The 14964-nt window shown below is 36.5% G+C and overlaps 1 protein-coding gene across 3 annotated transcripts in view; it reads left to right on the plus strand.

Annotated features, from left to right (window-relative positions):
* Positions 1–14964, plus strand: part of LOC113045040 (calcium/calmodulin-dependent 3',5'-cyclic nucleotide phosphodiesterase 1A) — a 51555-nt gene that overhangs the window by 21389 nt on the left and 15202 nt on the right. For all 3 annotated transcript variants that reach the window (XM_026205157.1, XM_026205155.1, XM_026205156.1), the window contains 3 exons: positions 13162–13275; positions 14191–14373; positions 14694–14760. In XM_026205157.1, the coding sequence (XP_026060942.1) occupies positions 13162–13275; positions 14191–14373; positions 14694–14760 (364 nt within the window). The remainder of the gene's footprint in view (positions 1–13161; positions 13276–14190; positions 14374–14693; positions 14761–14964) is intronic.

The raw sequence follows: 14964 nt of genomic DNA on the forward strand, positions 1-14964 counted from the left end.
GCCTGAATTATGATTGATGTATCTGCTTTGCAATATGATATATAAGTATTGGGAAAGATGATGCCTGGATTTTTTTAAGGAAATAATTCAAAGCATATCAAGACATATTTTAAAGCTAAAGAGTGCAAAGAAAACAAAAATGACGATCTTATTCAACAATTACTTCTCTTCGACTTGCATTCATTAGAGTACCACGATGAATGTTTGTGCGTGCCGCAGTGCATCTGGGTTCTACGTCATATACAGGGTCAGAAAGCTCTCGGATTTCATCAAAAATATCTTAATTTGTGTTCTGAAGATGAATTAAGGTTTTAGGGGTTTGGAACGACATGGTCGTGAGTAATTAATTACAGAATTTTCATTTTTGGGCGAGCTATCCATTTAACATCTATGCTGGCATGTATTAATTTTTAAATTGTTTTGATTGTAAGAAATCAAATTTTATTATAATTTTCCTGATCCAGTCAAGTCCAAAAAAGATTAAATGAGGACTAATTTATTTTCTTCTTTTCAAGTTACACTGGCTATACAGCAGAGGTTGCAAATGTAGTGATCAAATCAATGCACACTACATCTAATTTCAATTAAATACACATTTAACACTTTATTTTCACTATTAAGTACCCGTTAGGTACTTTATTTTAAAAATATTACTTTGCTTTTTAACTTAAAAAAAAAAAAAAAAAACTCTCAAAGCTGATATGTATAAAAAAGGGGGAGAAGAATGAGGAATGAACTCAGATTTGTTGCATCAAAAGCCAATTCCACTGACCTTAAGTTTGTGATTTAGGTGAAAATCTGTGGACAGAAACGGTCCATTTTCCATTGTCAATTTGTAGTGATGTATGAAGCATTGCTCGCAAAAGTCTCTTTCAGTCCAACAAGTTTTCGGTTGCTAATCACAGCGAATTTGTGTGACCAACTCACCCTCACATGAAACTCCTAATCGCACAGATTCCTGTTGAAATGAATGGAATTTTCCCATCAAATTTTGCAGAGCAATGGTAGATGTGAGCGCACTCTCATGCAACTGTTCCAACCACCAGCTTGGTTTCTTTTGTAATTTTGTCTTGCTGAAACCGACAAAGTTAATTTAAATAGCCTTTGCCAACAAGACAGACTGTTGGTACTTAAGAGTAAATAGCCAGCCCGTTACAAAAATGTGTTTTGCATTGTAACGTGCTACAAACATAGCATTAAACTTACCATGACTTGGTAAAACCAGTCATCTTGTTCCCCAAAGTTTCACTTTCTGCTTCGACTGGTGTAGATGACTTGCAAAAAAATAGCTTGCGTGGAAGGAGACCGTAATGGTGATGGAAAGTCATGACCTTGGGGGTTTAGTTTGTTTTTATCAAACAGATTTATAGATGTGTATGAAATATAGGCACAGAGAAAGCCAGCAGTTTACACCTCAGGCAAGCTAAAACCCAGAAGCCTCTCTGCAGCATTCTCACACTCTGTAATACACTGCTCCTGGTCGTTGCTTTTGCATGAGGGATATACTGGTGACCTCTGACCTCGCTCTTCATCCCCATACAGATATCTGTAGGGCATACTGATTAAACGACTGCAACTCCAACTGCAAAAATACTGTTGAGGGGATAAACACTCTTTTCTCCCGGAGAAGACAGATCTGGCTTGGGCCCAAGCTCACACAGCTCTTCAGCTGAATAAAATCAGCACAGCTGTGATGACTTTGGCCGCAGATGACCTATCGTGCATGATGGGGCTCCTCCAGGGCCTGGGTCGTGGGAGCAGAATGAGGCCGATGTTCAAACCATTATTTACAATTAGCTTAAATCATACGCATATTCTCTTCAGAATTATATTTAATTCATATCTAGTTCTTTTAAAAGTAAACATTTTAGCGTCACCGAACAGAACTGCAAAAATAATGACTAATTTCCTCCAATGGGAATTATGATGCCAGAGACTCAAATTCTGGTCGGGATGAATTGAGCTATTTTAGATCCATTTTACTTGAATTATTATTATTATTATTTTTTTTTTTTTTGCAGGCCTTGAGAGTATGTGTCTATCTGTTACGGGAGAATGACATCTTTATCATCTGTCTCTGGCAGAGACCTTTAGTTGGAAATGCCACTCAGGCATGAGGAGATCTGAGGTGTTTAACTCTGATGTTGGGAGAGCTTTGCTCTAAAGCTGATGTTCTCTGTGCTGGTTGATGAGACACAAAACACTGAGGATTTGTTAGGCTTTGCAGTTGCGGACTATGACTAAGCAGGTATAAAGTATATTCTTTATCATTTCTGTCTTATATGTAATCCCTTAGAAGAGCAAACAATGTTATTAGTGCTGCATTCTTGCTAAAGGAGTCAATATGTAGGGTTTTAAAACCATAGACATTATACCTGAAATTATCAGAGAACATGTGGCTTGTTGAGGAGAGGTATGATATTAATATTTTTTTTCCAATAAATGTCTAAAAATCCAACAATATAAATGTACTATATAGAAGTAAAATCATTTTTGCAGTGTTGCTTTTCAAGTAATTTTCTTATTTCAAAAGTGTTGAAGTATTTTAACTGGAAATGTGTTAAGGAATTTATTTACATTTGTAAATTTCTATTTATTTATTTATTTATTTGCATTGTGGCAAAAACATTTTGTATAGAAAATGTAAAAATCACTTCTGTAATTCATTCCCCATCCCGAGGGAAGTAATATCAATAATCAGGTGATGGAGATGGATATCTGAAATGCAGTACCTGTTAAAGCTCTGGTGAAATGTCATGTTGTGTGGTATTAGTGGATAAATCTTTCCTTTCCACTAGCCGACAATTTATATCCCATGTTTTGTGTATTATTTTCCACTTAATCTGCAAAGAGAAATATTATCTTGTTGACTAAATAGGCTGTAGTTGCTTGTAGAGGTTAGCAGAGACCTAATGTACCTGCTTTTCTAGTTTATTAACGTTTACCAGGCTCTCCATTTTGCCTTGGGATCCTGCTGTATTATATCGACTAAGTCTGCGAGGATGAACTCGTTCTTTGTCTTAACGTCATCTTGGGAATCAGAAGGGATGAAAGGGTTTATGGTTTTACTGAAACTCATTTCAGCATAATTTAAACCATTCGGTGTGTTCTGCCAGCCATAAAAATGTTTCAGATGATCAGTGCCAGATTTGACTTTGCTTCGTCTCTTGGAAATCAGACAATACGACTGCTTTGAATCAAATCTGGGTACTGCCATCGGGCTAAAGTAATAAATGGGTTGATGGAGAAATTGACAGCCATCTTTTCTGTTATTAAGGTGCTATCAGTGAATCTGCGTTCAGTGCTGAGACTCATTTTAATATTCGTAGTACTACCGCGGAGCCTTGAATGGCTTTAGTGTGAAATAAAAGATGCCTGGCTACGTGGGAATAGCTGGCAAAGTGTCATACTGTGAAATTGAGTTTACAGCATGGAAAATGTCCAATCAGTGGCATAATGCCCTATCAAAATTATTTTTGCAGCAAAACAAAGCTCTTGACCTTAAACCCAGACATTTATCAGCTTTTATAGCAGGGGAGGAGTTAAGCGTATATCTATGCTGCCTCTAATTGAGCCTTTGCTAAGCCTGTCTTAAAATGTTACTGACTATTCCTTTCTTAGCATCTGTTGCCATAATATCAGACCATCTTTTTGTCTTTTTCTAATGTATTTTGAAGTCCTGTGTGTTTAAATGTTGCAAACATTGTAGAAACGTTAGGTTCAGTTTTGGCAAACCAAAGGCCCGTTCACACCAAGGACGATAACTGTAAAGATAACGATAAAGATGTAGTTGTGAGTCCACACCACAACTATAAAAATAAAGACAAAGAGAAACGTCATCGTTGGAATCACTTTCAAAATGATTTTTTTTTTCAGCTGATGAAAGATTACAGATTGACAGCCAATCAGAATCCATCCTGCTGTAACGAGTTCGAAAATTTTTAAGAGGCTTAATCAGACGATATTGTTCGCTGGTGTGGATGCTAATATCGATATCTTTGTAGTTTTCATTCTTGGTGTGAACGGGGCTTTACACTGTTATATTAGCCTTCCCTAAGCTGCCCTTAAAATGTTACTGATCAACCTTTCCTATGTAACGAAATGATCATGCACATCTAGTCAGAAAATCTGGTTCCATGATTAGCGCTAAATCACCATAACCTGCTTTCAAATGGAGCGGCATTTAATAGACAGAGCCGTTACATCACTGACAAGCAATATCGCGTTTATAATCGCAGACCTTCGATAATGAACACGATATTGCTTACCTTGTCAGTGATCTACGGCTCCAGTGAGAAGTGACATACACGGAATCGCAATGGAGAGAGCAAAACAAAAATCCATTTAATTTCTTCCACTTCATGAGTACATTTCACTAAAATTTCAAGCAGGATTCTTTGTAAAGCTTCTCTGAGTATATTACCAAAAAGGGCGGAGCTAAACAAAGGGTCAGTTGTGCACTTCTGGAATTCTATTATATATTATGTCATATCCTGTCATGTGAATAAATCAAATCAGAAAGGGCATTGATTTGGCCCCCTGTGAGCCATTATGGAGGTCTGGATCTTTCTGAAAGACTACAGATGGACCTGGCAAATGCTGTGTCAACACTTTGGCCTTCAAACTCTCTTGCCATCGCTCCAGAGCACCAGCCAGTGAGACAATTTGTGACCTGGATAGAAAAAGACACAACTGAGTCAACTGTTTCTGTCTGCCCAGCTGGTCAACAGACAAAACAGTGGCTGTATTTAGAGTTTCCCCATCCTGGCCAAGTCCACAGCAGCCTCTCTGGTCTTAATTAGTGACGACAGGCAGTAAATGGTGTGTTGTTATGGCCATTAAACTTTTCACCCACTGTTAGCATCATTGGCTATGCTGCCCATGAGCCACCGCTGCTTCTGTCTCCACGGTTACAGAGGAACAGGGCTCTTCCTCCCAGACTGGACCGATTCTCTGGAACTTCTACCAAAAGCTCATCGCAGTCTAGTATTGCCAGGACTTTACATGAGCTGTGAGCAGAAACTGAGTGACTGTAGACATGGAGCCAAAGTCAGTCCACTTGATGACTATTATTATAACTGTAGCCATATCTATGTCAATGGAGAAAGATAGAAATAAAATGAGTTTTGGCTAATTCATAACATTATTATTTTAATAATATGTCAAATCACTAGTAAAGTCTGACAATTGACTTTTATTAATTCTACAAATTTATAGCCAGTTACAATAAATTAATAATGTATTATAAATAATTATTAGTTTTAAAAATGATAAAATATGGTGTTTTAATTGATTATTGTTGTTGATGTTTTACTGATGAAATGCTTAGACATAATGAAGTCATAAATAAAATGCCTGTGATGTTTGAGGTGGAGATAGGTTTTACATTTTAAATCATTTTCAGTGATTAAGAATTAATAAATGCATTTAAATGAGAAAAAAAAACAACAAAACTTATTTTGTATATATAAAATAACAGCTTTCTGTTATAATACATTTTAAAATGTAATTTATTCCTGTGATCAAAGCTGAATTTTCAACATCATTAATCCAGTCTTCAGTCACATGATCCTTCAGAAATCATTCTACTATGCTGACTTGCTGCTCATGAAAAAAATTAGAAATATTTTAACATGTCTAGTGTCACTTTTATCAATGTAATGCATCTTTCTGAATAAAGTTATTAATTTCTTTCAAAGATAGTCTTACTGATCTCAAACTTTTGAATGCTATATTCAGCCATTTTTTATTCTCATTCACTGCAAAGAAACTCATTACATTTCCTTACCATTTCCTTACTTGTTGTAATCATCTGATGCCCTGGTTTACTCTAAGATGTGGAAAAATCATTAAAGCTGTATTTTATCTCTTCTAGTGCTTCAAATCTTCAACCTCAGATTACCTGCAGTCATTAATCCTGAAAGCAAAGAAGAGGAATTTTAATGCATTTCATTGAGTTCTTAGTTTAGCACGTAGACAGAAGCATTTACTGTGATAGCCATCAGTAAAACTGGTTTGTGGGAGCTGGGTGAGAGCGACTAGGTCATACAGCAAGGTTATGGATCCATAGTCATATGGAACCCTGTTCCACGCAGCAGACAGCTATATATAACACACAGTACAGTCAAGCCCAGGTCGTATTTCAGAGCTGTCTTCGTGAACCTGAACAGTTAGTTATATCATGCGGAATGTGCAATTAATCAAATCAGTTAAATAATCTGATTATGCACCATTCCCTGTATAGAATGTGAGTGACTACGTACTTTTGTGTATCAGTGACGTTCATGTCGTCACCGGAGAGTGAAATGTGAGGGGGGTTCAGGATAAATGGGATTTTTAGGGCTGAGTGACAGTTCAGTGTCGGTTGAATCTTTACCAATTATCAGTCTAACCTCTCCGTTCAGAGTGTTACTGAACAAAATAGGAGTTGCATATTTAATGAATTTCTCTCTCTCTCTCTTCCTATCTATCTGTCTTTTTCCATCTGCCATCTGTCTGTTTAGTTTAGGAAGGCAATAAAAGCAAGCATATGACCTGTAACCTGAAGCTTTGACTGACCTTCATACCGCAGTAACATTTGTGAGGTATTGTGTCCTGGTTTGGCGCTTAGCATTCACTCGGTAAACAAGCTGCGATTTATTGCAAAGCTGCCAGCGGATTGTGTACGCCTGTGGCAGCGTGGATAAATGCAGTTTCGCGAAGAGACTCGGAGTTGCAAACATGATTTTCATTATGCCACAGATGGTCACTTCAAATCAGTCCAAGCCCCTTTTTGTGTGTGCCAGCTCCAAAATCTCTTTCCATCCCACTGTTTTTCAGCACAGCTGTTCGCAGATTTCATCACTTACTTAAATTTAATAAAGCACAAGTCATTTTGAAAGTACCTCATACACCATTACACATGCTAATACTAGTATTCCAGTGCATGAGAATGAAACTGACAGGCAGAAGTGGTATATGGTATTTTGGAGAAAGCAATCTGTTAGCATCTCCATTCATCAGGGTTGGTATCGATACACATTTCTAGATTAAATTTGATTTTGATTCACAAACTATTCATTTGATTTGATTTGACTTTGACTAGACTAGTCGATATATTAGTTTGATTCCAATTCAGTACATTTCCAGATTACATTTCTTTCTGACTTGCAAGCTCTTGATTGAATTCAAAACGATTTGATTTGGTTTAATGATTTTGATATTAGTTTGATATGATATTGACTTGATATTAGTTTGGCTCTGATTCATTTACATTTACAGATTGGATTTGATTCTGATTCACAGGCCATTGTTTTGATTCAGTTTGATTTGATCAGGTTTTTACTTGATTTGATTCAATATTTGTTTGATTCTGATTCATCTGGGTGCAGTGATTTGCTGTCTAACATCTTTGCCCATGGGAAACAGAACACTGAAATATTCATGACTTCATTGGAATATTTGAATTTGTAATTGTGATTTATTTTTTTAAATACTTTATTTAATACGGATGTGTCAGTTTTTAAGATGAAGTGGCGTGTAATGGTGCTGAATGGCACTGGACTTTCCGTCTCTGATCCTCTCAGAGGGTCACACATGTACAAACTACCATAATCTCTCCAGCTCCCTCCCCATCTGGATGTTTTCTGGATTAATCAAGGCAAAAACCATTTCAGCAAGTTAACAGTTAGAGGTATTGCACTGGTTCTTATGTCTACTTATCTAATTTTCTCACAAATTCTCCTTTGTTGATCATTTACCAACATACCCATAATTCTTTGCACACATTTGCAGGTTTAGTATTTAGGGAAACTTTCTTATCCATCTTCTTTTTTGTTGTTTTATAGTCTAAATCAATAAACTATGTTTAAAGTGCGAAGCTGACATCCCGCTTCCATTTCCAAACCGATGAACAGATTGGAGACCAGAAGCATTCAAGTCTCTTTATCACCTACTTTATATATTCACATCACCTACTTAGTGCATTAATCTGTTTTAGTGCTTCAAAAGAAAAGACACAGGACACTAAGTGTTTCTCAAACAGAGTGAAAATGATGTCTGACAGATGGAGTAAATCTGATAAACTGAATTCTTTAATAATTGCACGACCCATTGGATGTCATTTATGAAAAAAGCGAAGCGTCGTTTCTATTAATAACTTGGAATTTATCGATATGGACGTGAGCGGTGGCTAAGATCAAATCTCACGTCAGGTCTCAGCTTATACACAAGTTTTTGAGTTTGAAATTGAGTGTAGCATAGTAAATCTGGCAGATAATTGTTTAATGACATTATGTTATTTTCCTGACAAAAAAACAAAGACCATTAGTCGACCATTAACCTGTAAGATTAGAATGCCAGAAATGCTTCTGTGAATGGAGAAAACTGAAAATTAACATATAAAATAAATAGGACAAATATTTTTCTCTCTTTGTTGTTCTTCTTTGTCTTGTTTCCGGCTTGATTGATTAGTTTATTATCTCCCTGACTGCATTTTAATGATGTAGAGGTCGGTCTGACCCTTCTGCTTTAATACAGTGCAGAGACATCCAGAGATGTTCGGTTGCCTTACACATTAATAAATATTAGGGTAAATGAATAATAAAAAAATGTTTTTTTTTTTAAACATCGTTTTACTCCAAAAAAATAAATAAATAAATAATAATAATCATAAAGACCTATTATATATTAACATTATTTCAATTGTCAGAAGGATGTAAATTTTTTTGAACTCTGCATCGATGGTTTTAAATTAAAAAAACGACATGTAAAGTTATATGTGATTGATTATACGTAATATTCAGCCTTTGTGATAATACTACAGTGTTTCTCATATAGCTCAACATGATATAATGAGGCTTTATGATTGCATATGCTAGGACTTTGTTATTTATAATCCTAAATGATTAAACCAGGCAGATACGAGTCAAATACTATAAAATAAAATAAAATAAAAAAAATTGGTTGCTGGTTTAAACATCTGTCCAAGTTCAGTTAGCAGAGGCTATTGGAGCCACAGGCATAATTTCAATCCTGTATGTGCAGATGAGTAATTTTGCTAGAATCCAATTAAAGCCGTTAAAGGGGATCACAGCACACTTAGTCCTGCTCTCCCCAACCTGATTAAAAGGTTTGTAGAGCTTTCACAGTGTTGTGCTTTAACAACAGGTTTAAACCCGGTGAGCTTGAGAAGATCGGCCCAGCACTGGTTTTTCTGCTTCATCCATCGCTGTGCTTTGGTTTTGGAAAGACTTAACACACTGAACCTGTTGCTGATGGTTCAGGTCCATCTCTGGTCTGGTGAACAGAGATTTAGTGATTTTGGAATGTCATTTTCATTACTGTACTGCAGAAGAAAGAAAAAGTATCATGTACTGTAAAGTAAGTTTAAGTAAAACTCTAAGTATGAATCATGGTTGGGTAGTAACTGTTGTATAGATTTTAATTTTTAAAATAATTTAAATAACTTAATATGTCTTTGCACAGGATGATTTTCATTAATTACAGTAATTAAACTAATAAAAATTAGATTTTTTTTCAGGAATGTGTTTAATTGTCATACAAATATTATGAAAAATTAGGGTAATGTTTTCTTTATCCAAAATCGTGAAGGATCGTGATTTTTGGGTGAAACATCTGAATATATTTTTACTTTTAATAAACAGATTGAATCTGATTTGTAACATTTCCTAATCCCATTCCTCTTTTTTTCCTATCAAAAAAAGACAAAAATAAATAAACAAAAAAAGTTTGATTGGTCTACGGGCGTACAGCGCATGTTGGAAACAAAACACCTATAACTTTTGCTGCATTACAGCTTATCAATAATTGGAGGGTGTACACAATATATACAGAGAAGATGGCATCAATAATAATGATAGTGCTCCACTCTGATCTAAAAAATAAAGGATAAATGATTTTTCCACTCAACTTTAGCGATTCACACTTTCTTTTGAAAGACAATAACTTTATTTACAGTATGATGCACTTTCAGATTTGAAAGCTCATAGAAAGCTCAAGCTTGATGAAAGCTCATTTTCAAAACTCCTTAATTAAAAAAAGCTTATGGTTTGTTTATCATTTTGAGTTTGATCTTTGGAGGTTGAGACAGAGTCACTGGAGAATATTATGTCATTGTTCTCAATCCAAGCGGTTTTTGGTGTCTTTAGTGGAGTATTTGTCCCTGTGGGCCTCCGTTTGTGAGTCAGAATTCAAGAACTAATGGGAAATTGGGGTGCTGACCCGTCTTCCTTTCTGAAATCACATCCAGATGGAGATTTAGGCACTGATTGTTTAGGACATGATTACCAGCATATCCTTGTGGTCCAGACTCCCACTACGTGGAAGGAAGGCATTTGCGCCCCCTGTAGATACCACATATGTTTCAGGCTACATGTGCCAGTCGACTGACGCATCGCAAATCACCACGAACTGGAGGGAGGCACGTGATGTTCAACATCACAGAGTTTGAGCTCACCAGATCCAGAGAATGCAAAAAAATAAAAATAATAATAAAAATCAAGCATGATTTGTATAAAACACTGATGTACTGTACAGTATGAGTTACGTCCCATGTCCAAATCAAAAATGTGTGTCTATTTCAGATAAGACGTCGGTAGATATCGAGGCAACTCGTAAGATTTTGGAACATCAGTGATACATAAAAGCGAGACACGGACGTCCTGAATAAATCTTGTGTCCTCAGCTGTCCAGAAGCTTTTGTGTATATTCTAGAAGTCAGTAAGGTGTGATAATGGTCCAGATCTTCAATGACTGACCTTAAAACACACCGGCCACTGACCTTCTGTGGTGAGAGAAAAATGGAAATCTCTCAGAGTGAGGGGGAGGGTGGAAGGAAAGAGGGGATGTGTTGATTTTTGGGTAAGTAGTTTGTGCAAGTCAGTGCATTTGTTTGTGTTTATGTGTGTGTAAGAATAAAAGGTGGGAGACAAGATTAAAGGAAGGATTAAAAGTGACCTTGAAGTGTCACAGAGATGAAAAAGGCTGACAAGAAAGTCCACACGTCGTTGTGTCTCTCCAGAGGTCTGTGTTTTAATAGTGTTTCCCTGTTCAAGCTCTGTCTGACACTCCATTGACACTCCTTTTTACTATATATTTATATATAGAGAGAGAGAGAGAGAGAGATTATAACAGAGCTATAGAGACTGGCTCATATGTCTTTCTTCAAGAGATTCCACTCTTAACCCAGTTAGGGTTAAGAGTTTATCTGCTCTGCAAAAGTCAAACATTCATGTTGAGTCATCGGCACACATGCTCATTAGGAGCCGCTAATGAACAGGAAGCCTAGTGTGTGATACCAATGGTGGTCTGTTCATACAACACAAACTGTATGTCTGTCAGACAAAATATGAAAGTGAATGGGCATCGAATAGAATGATATTTGCATACGCTCGCCTTTGGCCAGGCACACATACTCTGTGTGAATATGCAAATGCAGTCACGAATGCTTGGCCAATGCATTGCATGCGCAAAGTCCTGTTATGCATAACATCATGCTTAACAACAAATGCCATTTTAAGAAAGAAACAGACACACATTTGTTTTTGTGAAAAGTGGGGACATCCCATAATGTTTTTTATACTGTACAAACTGTATATTCTATGGCCCTACACCAACCCTACACCTAACCCTAACCCTTACAGGAAATGTTGTGCATCTTTACTTTCTCAACAAACAAAAAAAACGAATTCTGTATAATTTATAAGTGTTTTATACATTTTATAAAACACACACACACACATACAACCAATGAAAGCAGTTCCCTGTTGACATATGTCTGTTAGATGGACAATAAAAATGAATTTGCCCGTAGAATTCAGCTCAAGGAAATTACAATATGTTGATGCGTTTCGGCTTTGCCATTTCCTGTTCACAGACATATCCAAGCTCAGCAATCATGACTAAAACACATTTACGCTCCTCAATTCTTTTAGCCCACAAGACCTTTATTTGAAACATGCTGTCTAAATCCAATCCGGTCCCAATCTGAGACGGAAGGCATGGTTTAATGGTATAATCATAAGAAAGGTCATACATTGTGCAGTCGTGGCTGAGCGGACGTACACGTCTAAAGAATTTTTGCTCTTATAATTTCTGCTCCGGACAGATTCTAGGTAGTACGAATCCTCTAATGGAATGGCATTGACTTGCTGCATCGATTGCGTGTTTGTCTGAAGGAGGGGATTCCTTGGATACTGGGATGGGAACTGGGTCAAACGTGTTTCCTGTGTTCTCCATTCAAGCAAACACACACCTCATCACCTAGACCCACACTGAAAACCCTCTCTATGCTGGTCACACCTGGGACGTTTGGCCTTTTGATATGTCCACATGACTAAAGTTCACTTCAGATATGCTATATGTGGCTCATAAACAAAACAGTGATGCAGACTGTTCACTAAATCATAGCCACGGGGCCAGAGACTTCATGATGCTAATATATTTTGGGGTCCACCAGTGGGAATCCAAAGGAATAATAATAAATAAAATAAAAAACATTTCTTAAAAATCTTAATATGTGTTTGCCCAAGTTAGCCAGGAGACATTAAACTAAGACAAACAAGTTTTCATTGCATGCTATTATTATATTGTGGATTTCAGCACCGTTGGAACTTGGCATCCAAGACTGGAACTATGTTTATTATAATGCATATTCAGTCTGTTCCGATAACAGCTGAACTCTCTGTCAAAATCAAAACAGAATGGATCAGTTTTATTTCTCAGTAGTGAAAAGAATCTGGAGACGGTCAGCCATATAAAGTTCTTTCATCATCTTTAGCAATAAAAATGATGGATGAGTCTGTTTGCTTTGTGTAAAATGTATTTGGCAGCCACAAACCACCCGCAAACGTATAGCAGACACGTTGGGCTTCAAACTGACTTTAAAAGAAAACTTTAACTTGCCTCAAAACTTTTGCTTTAAGCAATTGTTTTTCTTTCCAAAATGCAAATAGTTTCTTAATGCCTTGAGTGTGACAGAATTTATTCGTGTCTACAGCAGGACTTGGTTTGAATATATTTTATTTTATTTATTGTTTGTTTGTTTGTTTGTTTTATCTTATTTTTCTCCATTGTCCTATTCATTAAAGACAAAAGGCCCATTGAATCCAAAAATAACTTTTTTTCCTAATCAAAATCTGTCTTTTTTTTTTTTTCATTCAGGCTCAGATGTTTGGTGAAACAGCTGGAGAGAGGTGAGGCTTCTGTTGTCGACTTGAAGAAAAACCTAGAATATGCTGCATCCGTTTTGGAATCCGTCTACATTGAAGAAACCAGGTAAGCAAGCACAACACATGCATAATGAATTTATCTCGGCCTTTTTCTTTTGGCAAATATTAAATCAGAAAATTTGAGGTGAGAGATATATGTTGTTTCTAGAGTAATCTCTAAAGCTGTTCTTAAAAATGCAAATGGAAGAGGGATTGCATGTGTCATTATTTTGACTTGTCATAATTATGACTAACTCATACTTTTGACTCTTTCTTTTTTTTACTTAGTATGTCCATAACAATTTTGTCACAATTATGACTTTTTATTGCATAATTTTGATGGTCAATTTGGACTTTTTGTCATCATTTTGATGTCATAATTTTGTCTCTCATCTTGTAATTATGTCTTATTTCAGAATTTTTTATTTATAACTATTGTTATTATATTCTTATATTTATAACTATCATTACATATGTCAATTTAGACTCTCACAATTGTCTTATCTCATAATTTTAACTGTCAATTTAGACTTTTTGTCATAATTATGACGATTTATCTGTCTTAATTATGAAAATTTATCTAATAACTATAAGTATATAAAAATTGACTGCACAATTATGACTTTTTTTCTCAATAATTTATTTTCTATCTTATAATTTCTTCTTTTGTCTCTTAATTATGTAGAATTTTGTATTTTTTTTATTATAATTTTGTAAATTTTTGAAAGCACAATTTTTATTGTGGTGAAATGGGCTTCCATATGTAAGTATGTTTAGGCTATCAAATATGTTAGTAGCCTACTTCCCTCGTCTTTGAAGTAGAATTGCATGTTTTTGTCTTTTTTTTTTTTTTTTTTTTTTGCTCAGAGGCGTTTTGGCTGAAATTTCATTTGACATGATCGAAAGTGAAATGACTTACCCATTTAGAGTCTTCAGACAGCAATCATGTCTTATGTGTGTGTGTGTGTGTGTGTTCCTGCAGGCGCTTGGTGGATACAGAAGATGAGCTCAGTGACATCCAGTCCGACTCTGTTCCCTCAGAAGTGCGCGACTGGCTGGCGTCAACTTTCACACGTCAGATGGGGCTGATGTTGAGACGGTCGGAGGAGAAGCCGCGATTTCGCAGCATCGTGCACGCCGTGCAAGCAGGAATATTTGTGGAAAGGTGTTTGAGGGTTTTTCCAAAGCTAACAGTTTTAAGTAAACACATTTAAACCCCATAGGCACCCCACATGTAATAGATGGAAACCTTCAAAGAACTGATAAAGAGCTGATGCATTTGAAGCAGAGCCTGACTCGTAGATTGATCAGGACTGACCTGTGACCCTGCTGTGCAGTTCCTGTCTCATCTCATATTTCCAGCAATGCATGCTCCTAAAATATTAATGTTAAAGGGCATCTGGATTGAAACAAGGGATTCCCCTCTTTTTTTATTTCCCAGAAGCTCTCACGCACTGACAGGAGTGTGTTATCTCTTTCTGACAGGATGTACCGACGGACCTCCAACATGGTGGGTCTGAGCTATCCACCCAGTGTGATCACAGCTTTGAAGGTAATGGATCGGGCCAATCAGATTCTAGGTTGTGACCTCAAATGCACATATGCACAAACACATGCACAACCTGGTCACGGCATGAATGTGAAATGTGTGAATGCGGCACATTTTGAATGCACAAAGTGGCTTATTTTAGAAACAACAAGGGGGAGATGGCAAAATCAGACACTCTCCAGGCAAACAGCCCTGTTTAATCAACCG

This window comes from Carassius auratus, chromosome 27 (assembly GCF_003368295.1).
Source record: "Carassius auratus strain Wakin chromosome 27, ASM336829v1, whole genome shotgun sequence".
Taxonomy (NCBI): Eukaryota; Metazoa; Chordata; class Actinopteri; order Cypriniformes; family Cyprinidae; genus Carassius; species Carassius auratus.